We start from the raw sequence: 23,237 nt of genomic DNA, 5'->3' as shown, positions 1-23,237 counted from the left end.
GTAGAGAGAAAAGCCTTCATCAGTAAAATAACCTCAATCAGATTGTTATGAGATTAGAATGAAAACACCTTCATATCTCCTAGAATAGACTAGGGTGTGAATATAAGTATCCTCCTTAAATTGACCAGTGAGTAGCTCTGGGTAGAACAGTATACTTTTTTTTTTTTAAATACAAATAAAGTTTATTGTACTGGTTTGGGAATTGCATATTTTTTACTGCTAAAAGCATTAACGTTTTGAATTGCAAATAGGCTATACTCACCATCAGTAACACAAATTTTAAATATTCATAGAACTGAGCTGAAAACATGCTCCCAGGCATAGCAGGCAGTGAAATATCTGGTCAACGTATAACTTGAACAATCATTTCTTGAGTAATTTACAATATGTTTTGGCTAGAAACAGTGAAAGCTGGCTCTCTTTTAATTAAAAAAAAGTAGAAATATCTTGTCTTTTTCTGGCCTGTTTAATGTATTAAAGTGCTTTCACAAAACTAATACCGTGGCGCCAGTTCAATACAAAAGGTTGGAAAGATGTTCCTCTTTTTTTTCATTAAGTTAACGTACCTTTTCCACATTTGTTCAAAGATTAAGCTTTGTATCTGGAAGTCCTTGACTAGAAGTGGCTGGGAAATAGAAAGCTTGGACTCTGAAGGTTTCATTCAGCCAACATCCCTGCAGCCCCTCCTTTGTGCAAGACACTGTACTCAGTGCCAAGCTGGGACACAAGGGTCAACAGGAGGCAGTCCCTGCTCTGAGGGAGCCACCAGCCCGGCCAGGGAGGGGCCCAACTAGGACTTCGAAACAAACTGAAAGATCACAAGGCAGCTGCACAGCTGACGTGCCCGTAACTATCACAGCAAGGAAGAGCATCAGTCCACAAAGGCAAAGTCCGCCTTCCGTCTGATCTGTGTAGACCCCCACGCCCCCCAACCCGCCCCCGAAGCCCCAGGTCTAGAGAACTGGACCTCTACAGAGCAGGGTCTAGTATTCGCCCTCCCGGCCGGAGGGTGTCAGGGCGCAGGGCGACAAGGAGAAACGAGAGGGGGAAGCAGAGGCCTAGGCAGCAGAGGGGAAGTGGCCCACGCGACCCCCGAAGACGCTGCAGCAGGTAGGGCGGGCTGGCGAGGGTCCGCTCGGCTCTCAGCGCCGTTCCTTCCCGAGGAGGGAAGCCCGCGGTGCTGCGGCCCTCGCCGTCTGACCTGAAGCTCCGCTGGCGCGTCGCAAGACTGAAGGCGCTTCGAGGCTCGCACAGCGAGGCCGGAGCCTTGGGGGCGGGACGTCGACGAAGCCCTGCCTCTGGCTCCTCCCCCCCAGGAGCGCGAGCCGGTCCCGCGCGGCGCCATCCCTTTCCCGGGTCATCGCCCCTCCCCTCTTCCGGGCCGCGAGCCCCCCGCGCGCCGCTTCAGAGCCGCGTTCGCTCGCTCGCTCGCTCGCTCGCGCGCGCCCACCAGCCCGCCCTCTCAGCGCGCGCTCGCCCGCCCGACGACGCGGGAGCCGCACGCGCCAGACTAGGCTCGCCGCGCTCACTGCCGCCGAGCGCCGGCCAGCTGAGGCGGCGCCCTCGGTTCCCGGCCAGGAGGGAATCTGTGGCCCCAGAGCGGAGGCGGCGGCGGTGAGGATACCGGGCCGGGAGGAGGCGGACATGGCGGGGCTGAGGGCTTCGGGAGGAGGGTGGTCCGGGCGCCTTTGCGGCCACGTCGAAGGCTCGCGGGCGGGCAGCGCGCGGGGGAACCAGGAGGAGTGCGGGGTCGAACCTGCTTGCATCGGCTCTGGCCCGGCGCGAAGGAAGGGCTGGGGACGGAGGGGGGCGGCCCGCGAGCGTTTCCGCGGGACCCTCAGCGGCATCGCGACGGAGGAGACGCCGCCTCGAGGCTCCTGCCACGTTTTCACCGCGCGTTATCTTCTGCTCGCGGTGGGCGACAGCCCTGCGCCTGCCCACGCCCCCTCCCCCTCCGCGTCTGTGGGTTTTCTGGAGCCGGGGATCCGGCTCGCTGTCTGGGTGGGCGGGGGGGAGTCGCGCCTGAGGGGAGCCCGGTCCTTGAACCCGGAGCTGCCGGAGGCTGGAGCCTTCCCGGGGGCTGCGGACCCTGCGAGGCTGTTCGCGGGAGGAAGGGAAGGGGGCTCGGGGCGCTGCCCCCTTAACTCAGGAAAACCCGCGATTGCAGAAGTTGGACGCGCGTGCAGGCCGTTCTTCCAAGAGTGGGTGGGGACGTTTGGTGCCTACTCACCCGGCGCTCTTCAAACCCAAGCGCGAGTGCCGAGCAGCAGGCTTGGAGGGCTTACAAAGCCCAACTCCCGGCCCCGTGGGAATCCTGTCGCTCGCGGTCCAGAGCCCGCTTTGTGTCGCCGCGGAGCCTGGTCGAGGGCTCGTCACCCCCCGCGGCCGGGACCTCCCCCCGCCACCCCCCCTTCCTCAACCTTGGGAACGTCTGTCGGGAGAAATACTTGTTTCTAGAAACGGCCGCGATGAAGCTCTTCGTTACAAGAGAGGGAAAAGTACAAAGTTATGAACTCCTGGAAGGCAGGACTGGGTTTTCCTTTGGGTTCTCTCCCCGCCGCCGTGAGCAGAGGACCCTGTGGAACAAAGTAGAACTTGAGGGGCAGCCGCCTCGGTGACTACGTCCGAGGATGACGTCACCGTGCGATGTTTAAAATGGGAGCTTTTCGCTCCGAGTGTGGGTGGAGGAATTGCGGCGACTTACTCGGGGCGCCTAAGGGCTTCTTGGCCCTGCTGGCTTCTGGTTTCTCTCTCCCTGACCTCATAACTCTCCCCTCTAGGGCTGCCCTTTTGGTACTCCTAGAATACTGACCGGTGGAGGTGGGTTAAATTCTCAGCTCTTCCAGGCATCATTCCCTCAAACTGAAAAAAAAAAAAAGTAATTCCATATGACTCATCTTGTGTTACAACCCAAAGCCACCACTAAGTGGTTCTTTTCCTTCCTTTCTTCCTTTTATTTTTTGATATGAAACAAAGAAGAAAAAATAAAAGGAAAACAAAACTCAGATATGTGGAACATAGTTGGCCAATTTAATGAATAAGGAGAATGAGCTAGTTAGGGATTGAGTACCTTTCTAGTTTTCTTTGGTGGTGTGGAGGCTAATGGAGTTCCATCAGCAAGTTTCATCCCAAACCATGTATTAAATTGCAGTGGGTTTTCTTTTCCATCATAAGGTGGTGGAGCATAAATATAGCTTTATAAGTGGAAATTGCTGACTTTTTTTCAGGAGGAGGCTGCACAGCAGTTGTGGAGGGCTGGGATTGTGTGCAGCTGGCCATAGAAGGTAGACTTGGCATTCTAGGGTTTCCAGGAGGAAGGTCTGGGTGTCTTCCCATCTAGCATCAGGGTGGCCATGGCTGCCAGCACACCTCTCAAATAACATATAGAATTTATTTCACACTGAGGTCCCTTGTTTGAATTTGCACAAGGAGGAAAGGAATCTTATGAAGACGGACTTTAAGAGCAACTTTGAGAAAAGAAAAAGGAAGCTAACAGAATCAGCTGTATTTTTTAAATGTGAAAGAACACAAACTATAGGCTGGGTTGGTCAGTTTTTGCACTAAACATAACAGGGGCTGTATGTCTTTAATAATTGGCTCTGAAAAGGTGATGTTGCTTAATAAACGCAGCATCTGAATAACTCCAAGTTACTTACAGCAGCCAAATGAATGAGCTCATCAAGCAAAGAAAGAATATACATCGAAACAATCCCAGTACAAGGTTTTTGCCTTTATGCATTAATCAGTGATAAATCAGATCTGTCATTTAAAAAGAGTCCTTCTTGAGGCAGTTCCAATATGCAGCTGAATCTCCGATTATTTCTTTTAGATTTTCTGTGAATGACCCTGAATTTCCACTCTCTTAAATATGTTTTGATAGAGTTGGGGTTTTTTGGTCATATTTTTTAGGTAAATATATCTCTGTTCTTGAAAGAGTGCTTACAGAAGCTCGATAATGGATTTTTTTTCTTTGTGTATAACAGCTTTATTGAAATATAATTCACATACTATACGATTCACACATTTAAAATGTACAGGTCTTCAGTTTTAGTACATTCACAGAGTTGTACAACCATCAGCACAGTCAATTTTAGGACATTTTCATCACCTCAAAAGGAAATCTTATACTCACTGACATCACTCCTTCCCCCCCATCCTCCTACCCCTAGGCCACTAATCTACTTTCTGTTTATATAGATTTGCTTATTCTGGACATTTCATATAATTGGTGTCATACAGTATTTGGTCTTTTGGCTTCTTTCCCTTCGCATAATGTATTCAAGTTTCATACATGTTGTAGCACATATCAGTATGTCATTTCTTTTTGTTGCTGAATAATATACCACACTTTATTTGTCCATTTATCAGTTGATCAACATTTAGTTTATTTCTACTTTTTAGTTATTATGAATAATGTTTCTGTGGACATTTGTGTACAAGTTTTTGTGTGAACATATGGTTTCATTTCTCTTGGGTATAGAGCTAGGAGTAGAATTGCTGGGTCATATGGTAGCTATATATATGACCTTTTTAGGAACTGCCAAAGTAGTGACTACAATACTGGATTTTAAAGTGGACTTTTTTATGTTTTAAAATACAAGTTATTTTATAGAACTTTAAACTTGAATTATTGTAGCTAAATATTGACACATTTAAGTAAAAACTATATAATGGTATCATTGTAATGCTTCTCTTTGAGTGATATCTCTGATTTTATTTTAGCTAACAGGAGCAATTTGGTGTGCTCTCTTTACTGAACTCCTTTACAAAGCTAGGTGATAAGACTCTTGAACAGTATTTTATAATAAGGTCTTTATGGCATAAATTAGTGACTGTTCCCTACTCCAGATATGAACCAGTGAAACAAGATAAAATTAGGAGGAGGAAGGGGTGCTGCTGTAAAGGAGGGATATTTTGCAGAGCTTTATCTTCAAGTTTTGATGTTTTGGTTTTTTGAGAAAAACTATTTTATCTTTGCAGGGAAAGATGAAGAACGAAATTGCTGCCGTAGTCTTCTTTTTCACAAGGCTAGTTCGAAAACACGATAAGTTGAAAAAAGAAGCAGTCGAGAGGTTTGCTGAGAAATTGACTCTAATACTTCAAGAAAAATATAAAAATCACTGGTATCCGGAAAAACCATCAAAAGGACAGGCCTACAGGTAAAGGAATAGCTTGGACAGTTAGATTGGACTAAATGAAGAGGCTGATCAGCTCCTCAAATGAGTGCCAGGCCAGAGGAATGATGGGTGTGTCCAGTCCATGCCTTTCACAGTTTATCTGCAAAATACCCAGCTCAGGAGTGTGTCAGTTTTATTTTTTCCTTATTCACTTTAAAATACAAGTATTCGTTGTTCGAGTCCCACTGCCTGGACTTGGGGGGCCAATAGTATAGGCTCATGGGAGTTAGTCTTGTGGTCATAGTGTGGTTCCTGAGTGTTTTTCTTTAAGTATCACAGGTAGTTGAGGGCTTTCCCAATTGTAGAGAACCCCTAAAACTGTCACTTAAAAGGGGGCATGGTAAGGGTTGAGGGAAATGAGTTCCTTGTATTTAAAAGTAAATTACATGTTACGTGTTAGAAGTTTTTTGGCAAATTAGAACTAAGGTTATTAGACACCTAACATGTTCTTGACACAGGAATAATTTCATTTGTACTGTGCATAATTCGTTGTAGTAGAAGCCATTGTAACCATTTTATAGATGAAGGTAACTTACCTATGATTCACATCTGGTAAGTTTAGCTCTGGGATTTGAATTCAGGTCTCACTGACCCTAAATTCTTATGAGCTTTCTGTATACCACAGTCCTCCCACAGCCTTGTCTCTGAGAGTGAAGGCAATTCTCACTCCCAGCTATCTTTTGTACTGTGGTTTATAAGTTACATTTACAGTTTAAAGAAGAGCAGCCTCCTGTAAAACATGTCCTGGCATGCTCACTCTTTAGTATTTATGTGACTACTTGGGAACCTGAGTTGAGAATATTCTGCTAAACTCAGCTGTTCAAACCATGCCCCATTAGTGGATGTGACCAAAAAAATAAAAGTGGAACAGTTGTGACTATCATGAATACAGAAATTCTTTTATTTATGCATATTGCTGTCCCCAAAGATTCCTCCACAAATCAGCCCTTCACAGTAAAAAGAACTTCCTTTCAGTCGCTGAGCTCTTGAAAGTGTAAGACTGTTCACGGAGTGTGCAAGGGAGGTGAAAATATGATTTGTTTAGTTCTCATTTGCTAAAAGCCAGGTGAGCATATGATCTGTTGAAAAGAAAAGAATCAAAGTAATTGATATATTTTCCTCTTCATTTCTATCCAAAGAGGTTTCCTAGTATATTGGAAAATGTGGTGAGTGAAAGTAGAAATGTGGATGTTCTATATAAAGCACTCAAGTTACTGTTTTTTATCCTCTCACTTGATTCTCTTAATTTTTTTCTGCACATCTTCATTTCTGATAGAGTGAACAGCTTTTGTGAATTAGAGCTGTTCAAGCTTTTTACACTGATGTAATTGACATTGGACTAAGGCTTTTGGAAGTGCCAAGCCACCGTACTATTACTGAAAAAGGAGACACTATCAAGTAAATGCTTAAAGGTCAGACAGTGTACAATTTTATTTCCATTAATTCTGAAAACTTGAGGAAAAAAGTTATCCACAGGATTAAATTGGCATATAATCAGAAGTATCATTATTGAGTCATTTTGAAGCCGTCTTTGAAGTAGAAAACTATTAGAGTTAATTGTGGGTCGTTTCTTTTATAAAAATGAATAGACTATAGGATTAACCAGAGTTAGTAGACTCTTCAATCCGTAAAGTTCTTTTTCTTCTAAAGTTTTTATAAATTAGTATGTTTCTCTGCAGGGAGGTATGTTTCTCTTATACAAATAAGAGCAATTTGGTAACATTATCAAGATCTATAAAAATATTCACAGTCTTTGAAAAGTAAATCTCCTAAAATCTATTCTAGAAGCATAATCAGAAATGCAGACAAATATGTATGAATATGGATATTTCTTACACTTTATAATTGCAAAAAACTTGGAAAGCGCTACACTGTCAACATTAAGTAAACAATGGACTATTTTTATGCAGCTTTTAAAATCTTGTTTTTGAAGAGTGGTTAATGGGTAAATCGTTGCAGTATCTAGACTGAAAAAAATAGCATAAAAATATGTAAGGTATGCAAATTTTGTTGAAGCGAGTCTCTATTTAAGCATCTATATTTACATATATTTTTTTAAGCTTAGAGCCTACATCTCCCTCATTGTAGATAAAAAAAACAAACACATACATCTAAGATCTACCTTACGCTTAATTGCTTTTGATCCTGGTGCACGTGGGACTTTTGAATCAACCTACACAACATTAGAATCTGTAACATAGGACCATCTTATAGAAAGGAATAAAGAGTATCTTACATGGCTTAAAATATTTTTTTTTACTCTGAATTCGCTAAATTGTTAACGGTGATGTTACGATAAGTACAGGCATAATAGGGTTGTCTAATAAAGTGAACTTTGGCATCTCGTCTGGATCTGAGCTCTGGATTCATTACTTTCTAGCTGTGTAATTTTGGGCAAGTTACTCAAACTCTCTCTGCCTCCTTTCTTTTTTACAGTGGAGAAAATAGTATCTAACTCACAGGATCATTGTGAAAATTTAAAAAGTTAACATAGGCATACCTTATTTTATTGTGCTTTGCTTTATTGCGCATCACAGACATTGCGTTTTTTATAAACTGAAGGTTTGTGCAGCTGCATTGAGCAAGGCTGTCAGTGCCAGTTTTCCAACAGCAGTTGCTCACTTTGTGTCTCTGTGTCACATTTTGGTAATTCTTACAGTATTTCAAACTTTTTCATTATTATATTTGTTTTGGTGATCTGTGATCAGTGATCTTTGGTGTTACTGTTACAAAGACTTGCTGAAGGCTCAGATGGTTACCATTTTTTAGCAATAAAGTAGTTTTTAATTAAGCTATGTACATTGTTTTTTAGACATAATGCTATTGCACACTTAATAGACTACAGTGTACTGTAATACAACTTTTATATATACTGGGAAACCAAAAATTTGTGTGACTAGCTCTATTGAGATACTCGCTTTATTGCTGTGGTCTGGAACCAAACCTGCAATGTCTGAGGTATGCCTGTACATGCAGAGCGTTCAGAAGACTCTCTATTGCATGGTAAACCTTCAAAAAGAGTTATTATTATTATTTAGAAATACATATTAGCTGTTACCTAATGAGAACTTTTTTCACTGTTTTAAATGAAAGTTGAAATTAACTAATAATTAAAGTTTAAAAAAATTTAAATAGTATATTCTGTTGATGTTACAGTATTGTATTTAGTGATATAATCAGTATTTGTCAATTAACTTATATTTTCCATATTTTTGGGGTCTGAAGAAGTAAAATGACTTAATCTAAATTCACCCAATAATACTAGTACTCAGGACTCGTACTAAAACCTGGGTTCTCTTGATTGATTTCTTAGTTGTAGGCAGTAAATACTTTCATTGTAGCTAACGTTTCTCTATCTAAGCAGAATACTTACTTTAACAGGTATTTTTGCATTCATACTGAGAACCATCTTTGAGCATTCTGATAGGTAGCTGTGAATGGTATTTCTTAGGTTAGAAAAATTGGAACAGATGGGAATTCCCTGGCAGTCCAGTGGTTAGGACTCTGTGCTTTCACTGCTGTGGGCATGGGTTAGATTCCTGGTTGGGGAACTAAGATCCCTGCAAGCCATGTGGTACGACCAAAAAAAAAAAAAAGGAACAGTCTTTAGTGGTTTAGAATTTTTTTCTCTCTTTCAATAACTTAAAAAAAAAAAAAAGGAAAACTCGAGTAACAGAGGTTAAGTGAAATAAGCCAATAACACTTTTGGATTTTTTTTCTAATTAATTTATTTGGCTGCATCGGGTCTTAGTTGTGGCATGCAGGATCTTCATTGTGGCATGCAGGATCTTCTGTTGTGGTGCGCGGGCTTCTCTCTCATCACGGCATGCGGGCTCCAGAGTGCACCGGCTCAGTAGTTGCGGTGTGAGGTCTTAGTTCCCTGACCAGGGACCAAACCCGCGTCCCCTGCATTGGAAGACGGATTCTAAACCACTGAACTGCCAGGGAAGTCCCTGGATTATATTTTAATCTTAAGTACATGGTATGAATGGTTCTGTGTCCTTGACTGATTCGGTATTTAGAGAACAATTATAGGTAAGGCATAGGATACCCTTCTTAAGCAAGGTAACAACAGATCATAACTTGTCACAAGAATTTCCAAATATTATTTGAACCATTGGTCGAGGTCTTTTGTGAGTTGGAGATTTTGTTATATAGGAATTTGACCTATTAAAACTTTTACTTCAAAGCTCTAAGTAATTTCTTGCAACTTTCATACTCCTTGCTCATTTAATGTACGTGTGAGATTGAGTAGTTTCTGTGTGAAATGAAGTAGAGCCAGTTCTAGTGATTCCCCTGTGCTCACACAGACTCTTCTTTCCACCAGGCTGGGTAGTCTTGATGCTGCTGCCTCTTTGCCTTTAGTTCAGATTTATTATCTATTTAGGATAGATATTCCTGGGTTCTTTGCCAGGGTTCATTTTATTTTTTTAAATTCATGTTGGCAAAAACTAATAGATATAACAAAGTTTCTGATTTACATTTATTTAAAGCTATTAACATTACTCCACTTTGTTGTAGATGCATTCGTGTCAATAAGTTTCAGAGAGTTGATCCTGATGTCCTGAAAGCCTGTGAGAACAGCTGCATTTTGTACAGTGACCTGGGCTTGCCAAAGGAACTCACTCTATGGGTGGACCCATGTGAGGTGTGCTGTCGGTGAGTTCTTGAGTTTGGCAGCTTAACTGATTACCATGCTGGAACTGATTTTATGAAATTCTCTCAGGTACTGCCTACACATGTATTTTTATAGCCAGGAGCTGGTTGTTTGGCTTTCTCAGCTGTGAATTTTGTAAACTATTCTTCTTGGAACTCAAAAACTGACAGAGCAGGGTTTTTTTTTTTAGAGCTTTACCAAGAACGCTATTGTAGAATTTAGACACCTAGACTCCCTATAGGTCAATTATATCTCCTTTCATTGGTGGTGCCCTTGTCTTTCCCCTCTTCAAATTAGGAAAGATGCTAATCCCAAATAATACTGGATATTAACTTTTGGTTGATTTCTGTTTCTGTTTGTTTCTACTCTTGCCTCCCTCCCCCTTTTTGGTTTTTAAGTGGCTGAGTGATATTTTCATGGTTTTATTTTCATAATGGAAATTATTTCTCATCTCCTAATGAGCAGAATTGTAAAAGGTGAGTGTTAGGTATGAAATCTAATTGAACTTCATTCTAAAAATACTCATTGTGGGCTTCCCTGGTGGTGCAGTGGTTAAGAATCGGCCTGCTAAGGCAGGGGACACGGGTTTGAGCCCTGGTCCAGGAAGATTCCACACGCTGTGGAGCAACTAAGCCCATGCGCCACAACTACTGAGCCTGTGCTCTAGAGTCTGCGAGCCACAACTACTGAGCCCAAGTGCTGCAACTACTGAAGCCCACGTGCCTAGAGCCCGTGCTCTGCAACAAGAGAAGCCACTGCAATGAGAAGCCCGTGGACCGCAACGAAGAGTAGCCCCCGCTCCCTGCAACTACAGAAAGCCCGCGCGCAGCAACAAAGACACAACACAGCCATAGATAAATAGATAAATAAATAAATAAAATAAAAATACTCATTTTGGACCAGGCATTCTTAGTTGAAAGGTTTTTAAAAAATGAAAGTGACATTCTTCTTTCAGGTAGTTCAGAGTGTAATAAGGGAGAAGAAAGAATAAGCAGATTACAACAGAGTGTGATTTGTGCTATAATAGAATTATGTACAAAATGCAGTAGTTGGTGGCACAAAGGAGAAAGTCACTGCCTCAGGAAAGACTATAGTCAGCCCTTGGTATTGGTGAGGGATTAGTTCCAGAACATGCCCCCGCCCCGGCCACATGCACACACACACACAGAGGCAATATCCTCGGATGCTCAAGTCCCTTATATAAAATAGTGTAGTATTTGCATATAACCTATGCATAACCTCCCATATACTTTAAATCATCTCTAGATTTCTTATAGTACCTAATGCAATGTAAATGCTGTGTAAATAGTTGTAAGTACAATGTGAATGCTATGTAAATAGTTGCTTGAATTGAAAAAAAATCAAGTTTTGCTTTTAGGAACTTCTGGATTGTTTTTCCCCAAATGTTTTTGGTCTGTGGTTGGTTGAATGCATGGATGCAGAACCCATGGATAAGTAGGGCTGACTGTAGAGTAGGTGATACTTGAGCTGAGTGGGGAAGGATGAGTTGCAGTTGACTAGATGACAAGGTTGGAAGGACATTTCCAGGCAGGAGGAACAGGATAAATAGATGCATGGAACCCCTGTGAGTAATTTCCTACAGCTGTTCCTTTAGGGTTTTCTCTTTGGTTTAGAGGTACAGTTCACGCATTGATTATAGTAGAGGTGCTTTTTGATGCAACCCTAATATGTTCCAAAGGTGGTCATAGCCTTTGACCTGATCTCCAGCAGTGAAAGTGGTGGTGAAGACATGTTGGAAAAATACATGGTAATCCTGCAACAATTTTCTGGACCACCCTGGAGCTGCTTGATATAAGCTGGTGGCTTATATAAGCTTATTGCTTTGGGAAACCGGGTGTAGGTAGTAGATTCTCCAATACTTATTTCTCAGAAAAAGGAAGAGCAAGATACCTCAATTTTTGGTCTAAGAAGGTCAAACATTTTTAGAGTCTGGGACTAATTAAGCACTTACCATAGGCCAGGATCAGACTTTGTTTTATAGACTTGGACCACTGAATGAATCCCTGCAGAAGACCTCAGTATACAAGAAATAGCTATCACAAAGTTACTATATTGAAATGTTTACTTTATATGAGGCCCACACTTTGATCATGACTTACTCTTACTTAACACACAGTTCTTTTAAGTTAGTTGTGTAGTTTTTCAGCCCATAAAAAATTATGTGGCATTTGAAAGGGGATTGTTCCTAGTACAGTTGGCCTTCTGTATCTGAGGGTTCCACATCCATGAATTCAACCAACTTTAGTTCAAAAATATTTGAGGGGGCGGAAAAGAAGTTCCAAAAAGCAAAACTTGAATTTGCCATGCTATGCAACTATTTATATAACATTTACATTGTATTAGATATGATAAGTAATCTAGAGATGATTTAAAGTGTATGGGAGAGTGTGCATAGGTTGTATGCAAAGTACCATGCCATTTTATTTAAGGTACTTGGGCATCCACAGATTTTGGCATTGGATGGAGGAAGGGATGGTCCTGGAACCAATCCCCCAGGATACTGTTGTCATAAAGCTACAAAAAAAAGTAATAGTCTGACATAGAGGCAGGAACAAAAAAGCAAAAGAGTTGACCCAAATGTATTATCACAACATCAAATAATGAATACTTAATACAACGATCTTAAGTCATTAGGGAAAAGTTTCCATATCCAAGGATGTTTAAGAAGTTGGCTAATTATATAAACATTTTGGACATATTTATTTGAAATGCTTAAACTACATCTTGGCACCTGAAGATAAAAGCTTTAGTTACATGGACATTCTACTTAAGTGGATACTTCATTACTTGATGATGCCAGATAATAAAAAATTCCTGTGCTTTAATCTTGTTAATATAAGAAAATCTTTGCATTCAGTAGCCTTCTAATTATTTTATATATGATCAGAATTTTGCCCCAAAGTGGCTATGATGTGAGGTTTTTCACAGTTAATAGAAATTATTGATATTTTCAGAATATGAGTGCTCATTCAGTAATGATAGAAATCCCAGAAAGAAAGACCTGTTAGTGATTGGGTAGAGGTGATTGCTATAAATTAATAGAGGAGACTGAGATATTAGTGCTTTTGGACCAAAACTGGAACTATTCTGAAAATTAAAGCTGATATAGCAGTTATATAATTGAATAAATATCTGAGTCATTAAAAATAATAACTCATTGGTATACTAAAGACTAAGGTTATGAAAAAAATTGAAATGCACTCAAAGAGAACATTCTTCATAGTTATTCCATCAGGATAAATATTGGAAGAGTGCAACATGTTATATAGTTACAAATATTTCACTAAGTGAAATATTTTAGAAGATACTGAATAGACAACAGATCCTATAAGGAGAAGGCCTGCAAATAGCTGGCAGCTTTATTATCTACTCAATATTCTACACTTCTTTTTTTGTTTGTAATTTCTGTAATCCTTTCTTTTCCTGATAAAGAGCAATAGATACTATTGATTTGTTTCAAATTAACTCAGTAGACCTGAATGTTTTAGCAGTGTGTCATTGAAATTTGGAAAATTTAAAAGTTGTCCATTACGAATTCTGAGGAATTACCTGCACATTCTAATGTACAGTAATATAGTAAGTAGCTTCACTTACCCTGAAGAGAGCCCTCATACCAAAATACTACCACGGGAAAAATGCAGAACCTAACTGAGCTTGAGTGTCGAAGAAACCTGAGTTAATAAAGCTGATCCTTCAATCATTAGATGTCTGCCCTTGGATTAGGTTTCTGTTTCTACAGAGGCAGGGATTTTTCTCAAATTTCTTGCCTTTCTGTTTTGCTTGAATTTTGACTCCATTAATGGGCAATACTGAAGGTAGGCCTAAGCCCATTGTTAATACTGCTGGTATTAATATATGAATTAACCTTTGATTTTATTGAAATTTGTTGCGTCTTTAAACCTGGAGAGGACCAAGGGGTAGATTTCCACTGCTACAACCCAAGGCTAAGTAATCTTGAAATTATACTTCATGAATTCTGTGTTGTGAAGAACCCTTCCCACTGTTCAGGCATCTTCTAAGAAGAATCACCAGCTGAAGACTAACCACTAGCCAGCTATCTTCAGCTTCCTCATTCTGCAGATAGGAAACTAAGGCCAGGAGAGATTAAATAACTTGCTCCTGGTAACAGAGCTAGTTAATGACAGAACAGAACCAGAGACATGTCTAGTGCTCTTTCCACCATCCTGCAGCAACTCCTTTTATGAGAGACTGAAAAAGAATAGAAAAGGAAATTATGTACCATATTTAGATTGCATTTATGGCCTCATCCAGCCTATGAGAACGGAAGATAGCACAGTTGAAAGAAACAGAACTCACCTGTGAGACTACTTGATGGCCATTTAAACTTTCAAAGGCTTTGTTGCAGTTAGGCCTTTTACTTAATTGTAGATATAATCCTGATTCAGAAATAATTTGAGATAAGAATTATCATGAATGAAATTAATTGACATCATAGTCAATTAACCCTATTTTCTGTTGATGTTTTTATATTTTTTAAGATTAGAATCACTTTGTTTAATTACATGCTATGTAAGACTGCTTAACAATTCATTTCCTTTGTCCTAACTTCCTAGAAATTGTTTCATATTGTTTATGTTGTGCAATCTATTTGAATGGATTTGTGGGTTTCTCCTCTGTCCTCTCAATGAAAACTCCTAGTTTTACTGTGTGTTGTGCTATTTTCCCTCATTTCAGAATTTATTTTCCTTTTTTTCTAGTACCCAACAGCCGAAGTTACATGTTCTGACAATTATTTTTCTTAGATCAAAGCTTTAAAAATGTTTTGGAAGGATAAAAACATTTGCTTAATTTTAAAAAAATAAGATGAGGGGTAAGCATTTATCATAGGAATCTCTATGAAATCAGCAGAAAAATTCAAGCAAAATCCTTTTATTTTCCTCAACAGTAGTACTTCAACAGTTGCCTCAGTTCTCGTTTTTGTCAGTGTGGATATAGGAAATAGAGGCCTCTTTTTTATTTAATCATGGTAAAAGTAAATCCCATAGGAAATGTCTGGTTGATTTTTGACTTGAATTACTAGGATCTGTTATAAGGGTCAGTTAAAAATTTGTTAGAAAGTTCTGTATGGCCAGTTTCAGTGGTACGTACAAAAATGTAATCAAAACAATGAGTTTCTCTGATATCGTAGACAACTATTTTTGTCAGGAGGCAGTAGAAAAGAAAATTGGAAAAGAGAATGAGGTCACTTTTTATTTGTACTTTAATAGACCAGGAGTAGAAAATTGTGGCCTGCCTGTTGGCATGGAGCTGGGTTAGGATACTATAGATGTAGAATCAAGTTCTGGGAGAGTTCCTTCTTTGCCTGGAACTGATGGCATGTCCAGACCTGTTCAGTTGTTTTTGTGGACATTCCTTGCTTTGTTGATGTGACTTCAAGGTGTGTAAGTTTTTTGGTTTTTTTATTCTTAGGTATGGAGAGAAAAACAACGCATTCATTGTTGCCAGCTTTGAAAATGAGGATGAGAACAAGGATGAGATTTCCAAGAAAGTGACCAGGGCCCTTGATAAGGTTACCTCTGATTATCATTCAGGGTCCTCTTCTTCAGATGAAGAAACAAGTAAGGAAGTAGAAGTGAAACCCAATTCAGTGGCTGCGACCCCCAGCCCCGTGTACCAGGTAACTATGAAGTGGCTCCATATTGAAGGTCATGAGCAAGGCTTGCAAGGGCATTCTAGGTAGTCCTGCTTATGTTGCCCAAAGTTTCTGAGTTGAAATTCTGGATCACAGTTCTTGCCTTCCCACGCTAAGGGGAAGCTGCTACCTCTGAGATGAAATAGGCATCCTGAGTCATATTATCAAAGGTCTGCTTTACTAAATAAGTGGGATGAATACATTGTAAAAACAATAGAAAAAATAATGGTGATAAAACATTCCTGATGTTTTAAAAATCCTTATTGCATTCAAAAATAGCTACTCATTTTTTTGTAGCCTTTAACACTTCCAATTTGTACCTAACTTTCATGTTCTTTCCCTTTCTATGATTAAAGAGAAACCTCACTAAATTATTCTTTAATTTTTCACTCAAGCCAGAACAATATCTTTCTTTGCTTTAACATTTAAAGAGTCATATAGCTACTAATACTAAAATTTAAAGAAGTCCTTTGAGTTGAGCCTTATTCTGTACGTGTAGTTTTTCTAATTTTGAGTATATTTTTAAATATACCTATTTTTATTAATTTGGACTTAATTAGACATAATTAAACATACCAGGTTTCTGGTAGGGTTTGATTTGGGCTAAAATGAGAATTTAGACCTTAATGAGTAAGAAATCAGAGTATCATGAGTATGAGAAACTGAACCTTTAAATCCAGGATACATTTATATAATGAACATCCTTTCAGTATAACTTAATTTTTGAGTTCTTAATTATTTATTTATTTATTTTGCGGTACGCAGGCCTCTCACTGTTGTGGCCTCTCCCGTTGCGGAGCACAGGCTCCGGACACGCAGGCTCAGCAGCCATGGCTCACGGGCCCAGCCGCTCCGCGGCATGTGGGATCTTCCCGGACCAGGGCACAAACCCGCGTCCCCTGCATCAGCAGGCGGACTCTCAACCACTGCGCCACCAGGGAAGCCCTATTTTTTTTTAATTGTTGAATTACCCTTCTTAGGCTTGAGAGGAAGCTTAGTTCTGAAGATTGTCACATTCTTAGGGGTATATGTATATGTGTATATTATAACATATGCACCTGCTTTAAAAAAAAATACAAACCAAAACAAAAAGTTGAAACAGTATGAAAAAGTATAGAGGCTTCCCTGGTAGTGCAGTGGTTAAGAATCCACCTGCCAATGTTGGGGACACTGGGTCGAGCCCTGGTCTGGGAAGATCCCACATGCCGCCGAGCAACTAAGCCCGTGTGCCACAACTACTGAGCCTGCACTCTAGAGCCCGCAAGCCACAACTACTGAGCCCACGTGCCACAACTACTGAAGCCTGCACACCTAGAGCCCGTGCTCCGCAACAAGAGAAGACACTGCAATGACAATCCCGCGCACCACAATGAAGAGTAGCCCCCACTCACCGCAACTAGAGAAAGCCCACACACAGCAACAAAGACCCAACAGAGCCATAAATAAATAAATTTATTTTAAAAAAAAAGAGTATAATAGTGACACGTCCTCCTCTTCCCACAATGACCAGTCTTGTGCCCTTGCATGGAGGTTTTCATTACCAGTTATTTTTATATTCTTCCCAAGAGATTCCCTATATAGATAAGTAGACATAATATTTGTAATTCAGGGATCATTTTTAAGACCATGGCCATAAATATTTTGGACATTTTTTTCCTCTGTATGATGTATTATGTACTACAGATTACAGCTGTTAAATTGCCTGGAATTCATTCAGGTGTGTGCTAATTTTACCTCAAGAATTTTATTTGTTACACAGCAAAGCAAGAATGTAAATTCCAAATTGAAGTGATTGCTGCTAATTTTTTCAAGTAAATTGACCTTTAATTTTTAGATTTTCTTTTAAAATTAAATTGTATTTGTTTTCCCCTATGTTGAAAGACTATTAGGATAAAATTATAACAGAAAGGCATAGAAATTGAACTGTCCTTTATGTGCTTTTCTCCTTGACATTATATTCACTTACAAAACATTTCATGACTGAGAAGCATAGTTCTTAAAATCATTGTGTAGAAAGCTGGTGCAGATGGTCCACTTTAATCTTTTTTACCTATACATTTTTCCATCTTGAACCTGGCATTACCAAGAGCCTTAAAAAAGAGGTTATCAAAGTATGGGCAAAGTAATTCTGAGCTTTGTTCTCTGAGGGGGGGTCTGTGTTTTCTGAAAGGAACCTCCAGAGATAATTCTACTAATTAAGAATGAAAATTATGTTATTTCTCCCCAAATTGATTATAGTTTCAACTTGCTATCAATCAAAATCCCAAAAGGCTTTTTCTAGATAAAATTTAAAGAAAGGAGAATCAATTCAGAGATCTCACACTAATATTAAGTCATTATGTTTATCAAGATAGTGTGATAATGATTTAAAGATATATAAATATATTATTGGAACAGATAGAGAGTCCAGAAGTAGACCCATGTATGTACAATTTCGTTTTTGTTTTTTTTAAATAAAAGTGCCAAAGCAATTCAGTAGGGTAAGTATACAAGAACTAGTACTGGAACAATTGGATAATCTATATATTAAAAAAAAAAAAAAAGTGAACCTAACTGCTACCTGATACCATACATTAGAAAACTAATTTGAGGGACTTCCCTGATGGCACAGTGGTTAAGAATCCACCTGCCATTGCAGGGGACACGGGTTCGATCCCTGGTCTGGGAAGATCTCACGTGCCGTGGAGCCACTAAGTCCATGCGCCACAACTACTGAAGCCCTTGTGCCTAGAGCCCGAGCTCTGCAACAAGAGAACCCACCTCAATGAGAAGCCCGCACACTGCAACAAAGAGTAGCCCCTGCTCGCTGCAACTAGAGAAAGCCCACGCGCAGCAACAAAGACCCAGTACAGCCAAATAATAAATAAAAATAAATAAATAAATAAAAAGAAACCATTAAGAAAACGAATGGGCAAAAGCATAGACTGGGACAAAATATTCTTAATACATATATTTGTCAATGGACTTGTTTCCAGAATATACTTTAAAAATCACTCCTATAAATCAATAATAAAAGACATGATCCAATTAAAAACAGTGGGCAAAAGATGAGAATAAACACTGTACAAAAGAAGTTATATAAATGGCCAGTAAGCAAATGAAAAAGGTGCTCAACCTTATTTGTCATCAGGAAAATTCAAATTGAAACTGCAGTGAAACACTACTTCCAGAATGGCTAAAATTAAAACGTCTGACAATACCAAATGTTGGCAAGGATGTGAAGCAGCTGGATTCATAAACTGTTGATGGGAGTGTAAAATGGTATAACCACTTTGGAAAACTGGCATTTACAAAGTTAAATATGCATCTGCCCTATAACCCAACAGTTCCACTCCTAAGTATTTAACAAGAGAAATGAAAAAAACAAATATCTACAAAGCCTCATATTAGAATGTTTATAACAGCTTTTTTCATAATCATTTAATTAAAAAAAGGAAAACAACCTAAATACCCATTAACAAGTGAATGGGAGGAAATTGTGTATTCATTCACACAGTAGGATAATAGCATTAAAACAGAAAGAACTAATAATAGACACAATACGGAAGGACCTAAAAAATATCTGATTGAGCAAAAGAATTTTGCCGGGGATTTCTTGGTGGTCCAGTGATTAGGACTCCCCTCTTTCACTGCGGAGGGCGTGGGTTTGATCCCTGATTGGGGAACTAAGATCCCACAAGCCAGGCGGTGTGGCCAAAAAAAAATTTTTGCCAGATACAAAAGAATACATGCCACATGATTCCATTTATATTAAGTTCACAAACAGGGAAAACTCAGTCTGGTGATAAAAATCAGAACAGTGGTTATCTGTGGGATTGTGTCTTTCTGACAGTTTTAAAAGCTTATCAACACCCCAATGTACAAAGAAATGAAAACATTCCACTTTGCTACTGGTTTGTAGTATAGGTCAATTAGTTTGAACTCTAAATTCTTTATTTCCCCATTATTGTAGATAATCAAGAATTAACTGTGCTAAGGTTATTCACTGCTGCATTGTTTCGTTTGCTTTTGTGCATTGTTTTTTTGATATTAAAAGACTGAAAGCAGCCTAAATGTACTATCAACAAGACACCAGTTAATTTAGTTATGGCATAGTCATTGCATTACTGTCTAGCTGTAAAATGACAAAAAAAGTCATTATGTACTGAGATGAATGTCTCTGAGATGTATTTATCAAGTGCAAAAAGCAGTATACAGAATTTTGTGAGTTTTTATAAATGTATACATAGATGTATGCCAAGTATATTCACAGAATATCTCTAAAGATGATCAAACAATTGATTAGTGTCAGCTGCCTCTGAGAGGGTAGCTGGTAATCACATAAAGAAGAGAGACTTTTTTCCACTGTAAACAATTTTGTACCTTTTGAATTTTCTATCATGAATGCAGTGCTGTTACACAGAATATAAATTTTTAAATGCCTATACTAGGAAGAGCAGATTAGAAATCAGAGAACTCTGAAACTCATAGTCACAGAGTGTGGCATTCTGAGCAGAGAGGTCTGAAACTGCTGATAACATTTTGAATGATGTGAACTTGATGTCCCACTTGACTTATGGGATGACCTAAGACTGTTTTCCAAAATGCTGAACTGGCTACATTAGAATCACCTGCAGGGTCATCAAAATACTTGGCCTTTCTTCCTAAAGTTTTGTTAATATTGTTCAGTAGACCAGGGCTGGGGCATGAACATTCTGTATTTAAAAGCTTCTTAGGTGACTCTTTAGCCAGCTGTGGAAACCAGTGGTCTAAAACATGATGTGTCCTTACAAGCTTCTATTCATTCCGTGTTTTTATCTTCTTTGGTTGAAATAGCCAGAAAATATCCGGTTGCTTTAGAGTGCTGTATTTGAGTTTATTCATTTTCACTCATTTAGTGGAAAAACGCTGATTGATCACCTATTATATTTGAGGTTTTTAACATATTTAGACTTGATTGTAGGAATGTGCCTTAGACCTACTCTTAAGGTTGTGGGTGGGTGATTTTGTTTTTCTTTAATGAGTAATCTGGAAGGTCACCTAGTTTTTATATAACACATGATTAATTTTTTCTTTTTATTAACTTACTGTTTTCTCTTCTTTACAGATTTCAGAGGTGATATTCCCACCTCTTCCAATGTGGCACCCTTTACCCAGAAAAAAACCAGGAATGTACCGAGGGAATGGTCATCAAAGTCACTACCCTCCTCCTGTTCCATTTGGTTATCCAAATCAGGGAAGGAAGAATAAACCATATCGCCCAATTCCAGTAACATGGGTACCTCCTCCTGGAATGCATTGTGACCGGAATCACTGGATTAATCCTCACATGTTAGCACCTCACTAGCTGCTTTGATTCTGTTGGTGTCATGTTGAGAGAAGGTAGAATAAGCCTGACTGCATATTAAAAGTTCATACTCAAAGTAGTAAAGTTAGATGGGCTAAACCATCAAACTTATTTTTATAGAGAAGTTATTGAGAATAATCTTTCTTAAAAAATATATATGCACTTTAGATATATTGATATAGTTTGAGAAACTTTATTAAAGTTAGTCAAGTGCCTGAGTTTTTAATATTGGACTTGAGTATTTATATATTGTGCATCAACTCTGTTGGATATGAGAACACTGTAGGAGTGGACGATCTGTTCTAGCACCTTTGAGCATTTACTTTATGGAGAGTATGTAAGTTATTTATACACAAGGAAATCTATTTTATGTCATTGTTTAGAAGAATTGCGTGAAATCATGTAGTTGCAAATAAAAAGTAGTTTGAGGCATGACAATGTGTGCTTCTGTTCTGTGCATAAAAAGGGAGAAAGGGCAAAGGGTATCTCACTTCCATATGTTTAATTAAATATTTAGCAAAGAATAAAACTAACAATTTTAACTTTTCTTTAAAAAATTGACTTTTTATTAGCCATACCTTTCCCAAAGGCTATAGTATCAAAAGATTCATATAAAACGTCTAAAGTTTGTTAGTAGTAGATAACTGAAAATATAAATATAATGAAACATCTTTCAACCATTAGAGTCACTATACGTAGGATTTTCCTAACCAAGAATTTGGCCTGTACAAATTTTGATATGACATCTGACTTATACGCCTAGTGCCATGGCATAAAGCAGAAATGTTCTTATAGCTACGCTAATCTCTGCCTTGTGCTTTTTTTCAACATGTTAAAGTCTTTATTAGAGGTCTAAAATAAAGCCAAATAGTACAGTACTTCAGATTCTTCAGTAGTCCATATTTATACCACTTGTAATGCCAGCAGTCTCATAAGTGTACTTGAACTACGAAAAGAGAAAAAAAGATATAAGAATTTAGGTTTTTTCCCGAAGGTAAATTTTTAAAAACTAAAAGATCATTATGTTTTCTCATTACCTGCATCTTTAGATTTCTAGTCTTAACTTACTTGACTTACCAGAAAAATCACAACTTGCTAATATATCATTGGATGTCCTTGGCTGTTCCAGATATTTCTGTTGTGTTTGCTGATAAATTCTGTTGATGTACAGACTACCAGAAAAGTGCACAAATCGTAAGGATACATAGCTCTCAAAGGTTTGAAGTATGTGGAATTCAAAATGTCTGCAACTTCAACAGAAAACTTACTTTTAAACTTTAGAGGCCTGTGGTTTTAATGTTATTGTACTCTTTGATAAGCCATATGCAACTTTTAATATATTTCTAAACCATATCTACTTTTTTTTCCCTGAGATTTATAGTGAATGCTTATTCAAACGAGCATATTTTCCTAGGGGTAACTGGCATCACAAGGGAGATTAGTTTTATTTAAGTTGGAAAAAAAAAATTTGTTACTGTTCCCTTATAGATCCTAGAGTTTGGGTGATAATGGCAGATTCCTAGGCAATTGTAAAAGTGGCAAGTTTCAAGTATTTTTATCATGGAGTTAGCAGATAGCATTTGTTCTGTTAGTTTGCACATGTCATAGTTATAAGTCTGTTGGGAAAATCAGAAGCATAATAGCTATATTGCTGAGGGAAATATTTTCGGTAGTACCTAGCCAGCTACACCTTTCTTTCCACATCAGATTACTATAAAAATCTCCTAAATCTCTTATTCATTAGTGTTGACAACTAAATGGCAGAGTGTCTCAGGAAAAATGCTAATTTTGAAGTTGACTGCATATTAGATATGTTACCTGTAGAAGATTCTGCCCTTTATTGACTATCCACGTCACCTTGTTCCAAAATTTATTTAAAGCAAAAGAAAGCTCTCATCAATATAGCTTTTCCAATCCATTCCTAATGAAATAAAACCATCTTTCTTTCAGAAGCTACATCTTAAACTCAGTCTAGTAAGTATGCAGTTCAAAGTGTGTCAAACTTTTTAACTAGTAATTAGGACTCTAGGAGTTGTAACATCTCTAAGTCTGTCTCCCTCAGACTGCAGGACTGCTCTAATGAAGACAAAATGTTGCTGCATAATTTCAGCTTGACAGTGTTATGAGGCTGTTTGAAGAAGGAGTGGTTTGTGACTGAATGATAATTTGTTTTAATTCTCCATTTTATTTTATATGTGTAGCCATAGCTGTAAAGCTCTAAATTTAGAGGTTAAACTTGGACATGGAAATATCAAAAATAAGAGAAAAATATAAATTGGTAAGTTATATTACATCAATACCAAAGTGCTTATTTCTGGGTTTTTAGTGTAATATTTATCTCAGAGTATTTAACTTTCTGGTAAACTTCAATGACTTCAAACTAAGATGTTAACACATTTATAT

At 38.8% G+C, this 23,237-nt stretch overlaps 1 protein-coding gene across 2 annotated transcripts; it reads left to right on the top strand.

Annotated features, from left to right (window-relative positions):
* The first annotated feature begins 1,488 nt into the window (after positions 1 to 1,488).
* On the top strand, positions 1,489 to 21,259 carry BTG3 (BTG anti-proliferation factor 3). 2 transcript variants are annotated; one of them, XM_082655657.1, is made up of 5 exons: positions 1,489 to 1,614; positions 4,981 to 5,159; positions 9,699 to 9,836; positions 15,286 to 15,493; positions 20,595 to 21,259. In XM_082655657.1, exons 2-5 carry the CDS (start codon positions 4,987 to 4,989, stop codon positions 20,832 to 20,834), a joined length of 759 nt encoding a protein of 252 aa, XP_082511783.1. In that variant the 5' UTR covers positions 1,489 to 1,614; positions 4,981 to 4,986; the 3' UTR covers positions 20,835 to 21,259. The 2 variants fall into 2 exon arrangements, with proteins under 2 accessions (XP_082511783.1, XP_082511784.1); XM_082655658.1 differs by lacking the exon at positions 9,699 to 9,836.
* The last annotated feature ends 1,978 nt before the right edge of the window (positions 21,260 to 23,237 follow it).

Source organism: Grampus griseus (assembly GCF_964374135.1).
Source record: "Grampus griseus genome assembly, chromosome: 5".
NCBI lineage: Eukaryota > Metazoa > Chordata > Mammalia > Artiodactyla > Delphinidae > Grampus > Grampus griseus.
The sequence above is the reverse complement of the archived record's forward strand: the minus strand, read 5'-3'. Positions and strand labels throughout refer to the sequence as shown.

What these genes read in the sequence shown, in the direction of transcription:
- BTG3 (XM_082655657.1), top strand. Translation starts at nt 4,987, where the DNA reads ATGAAGAACGAAATTGCTGCCGTAGTCTTCTTTTTCACAAGGCTAGTT. An exon ending in CCATGTGAGGTGTGCTGTCG is followed by an intron (nt 9,837 to 15,285) that starts GTGAGTTCTTGA and finishes TTTTATTCTTAG; the next exon opens with GTATGGAGAGAAAAACAACG. An exon ending in CCCCCAGCCCCGTGTACCAG is followed by an intron (nt 15,494 to 20,594) that starts GTAACTATGAAG and finishes TCTTCTTTACAG; the next exon opens with ATTTCAGAGGTGATATTCCC.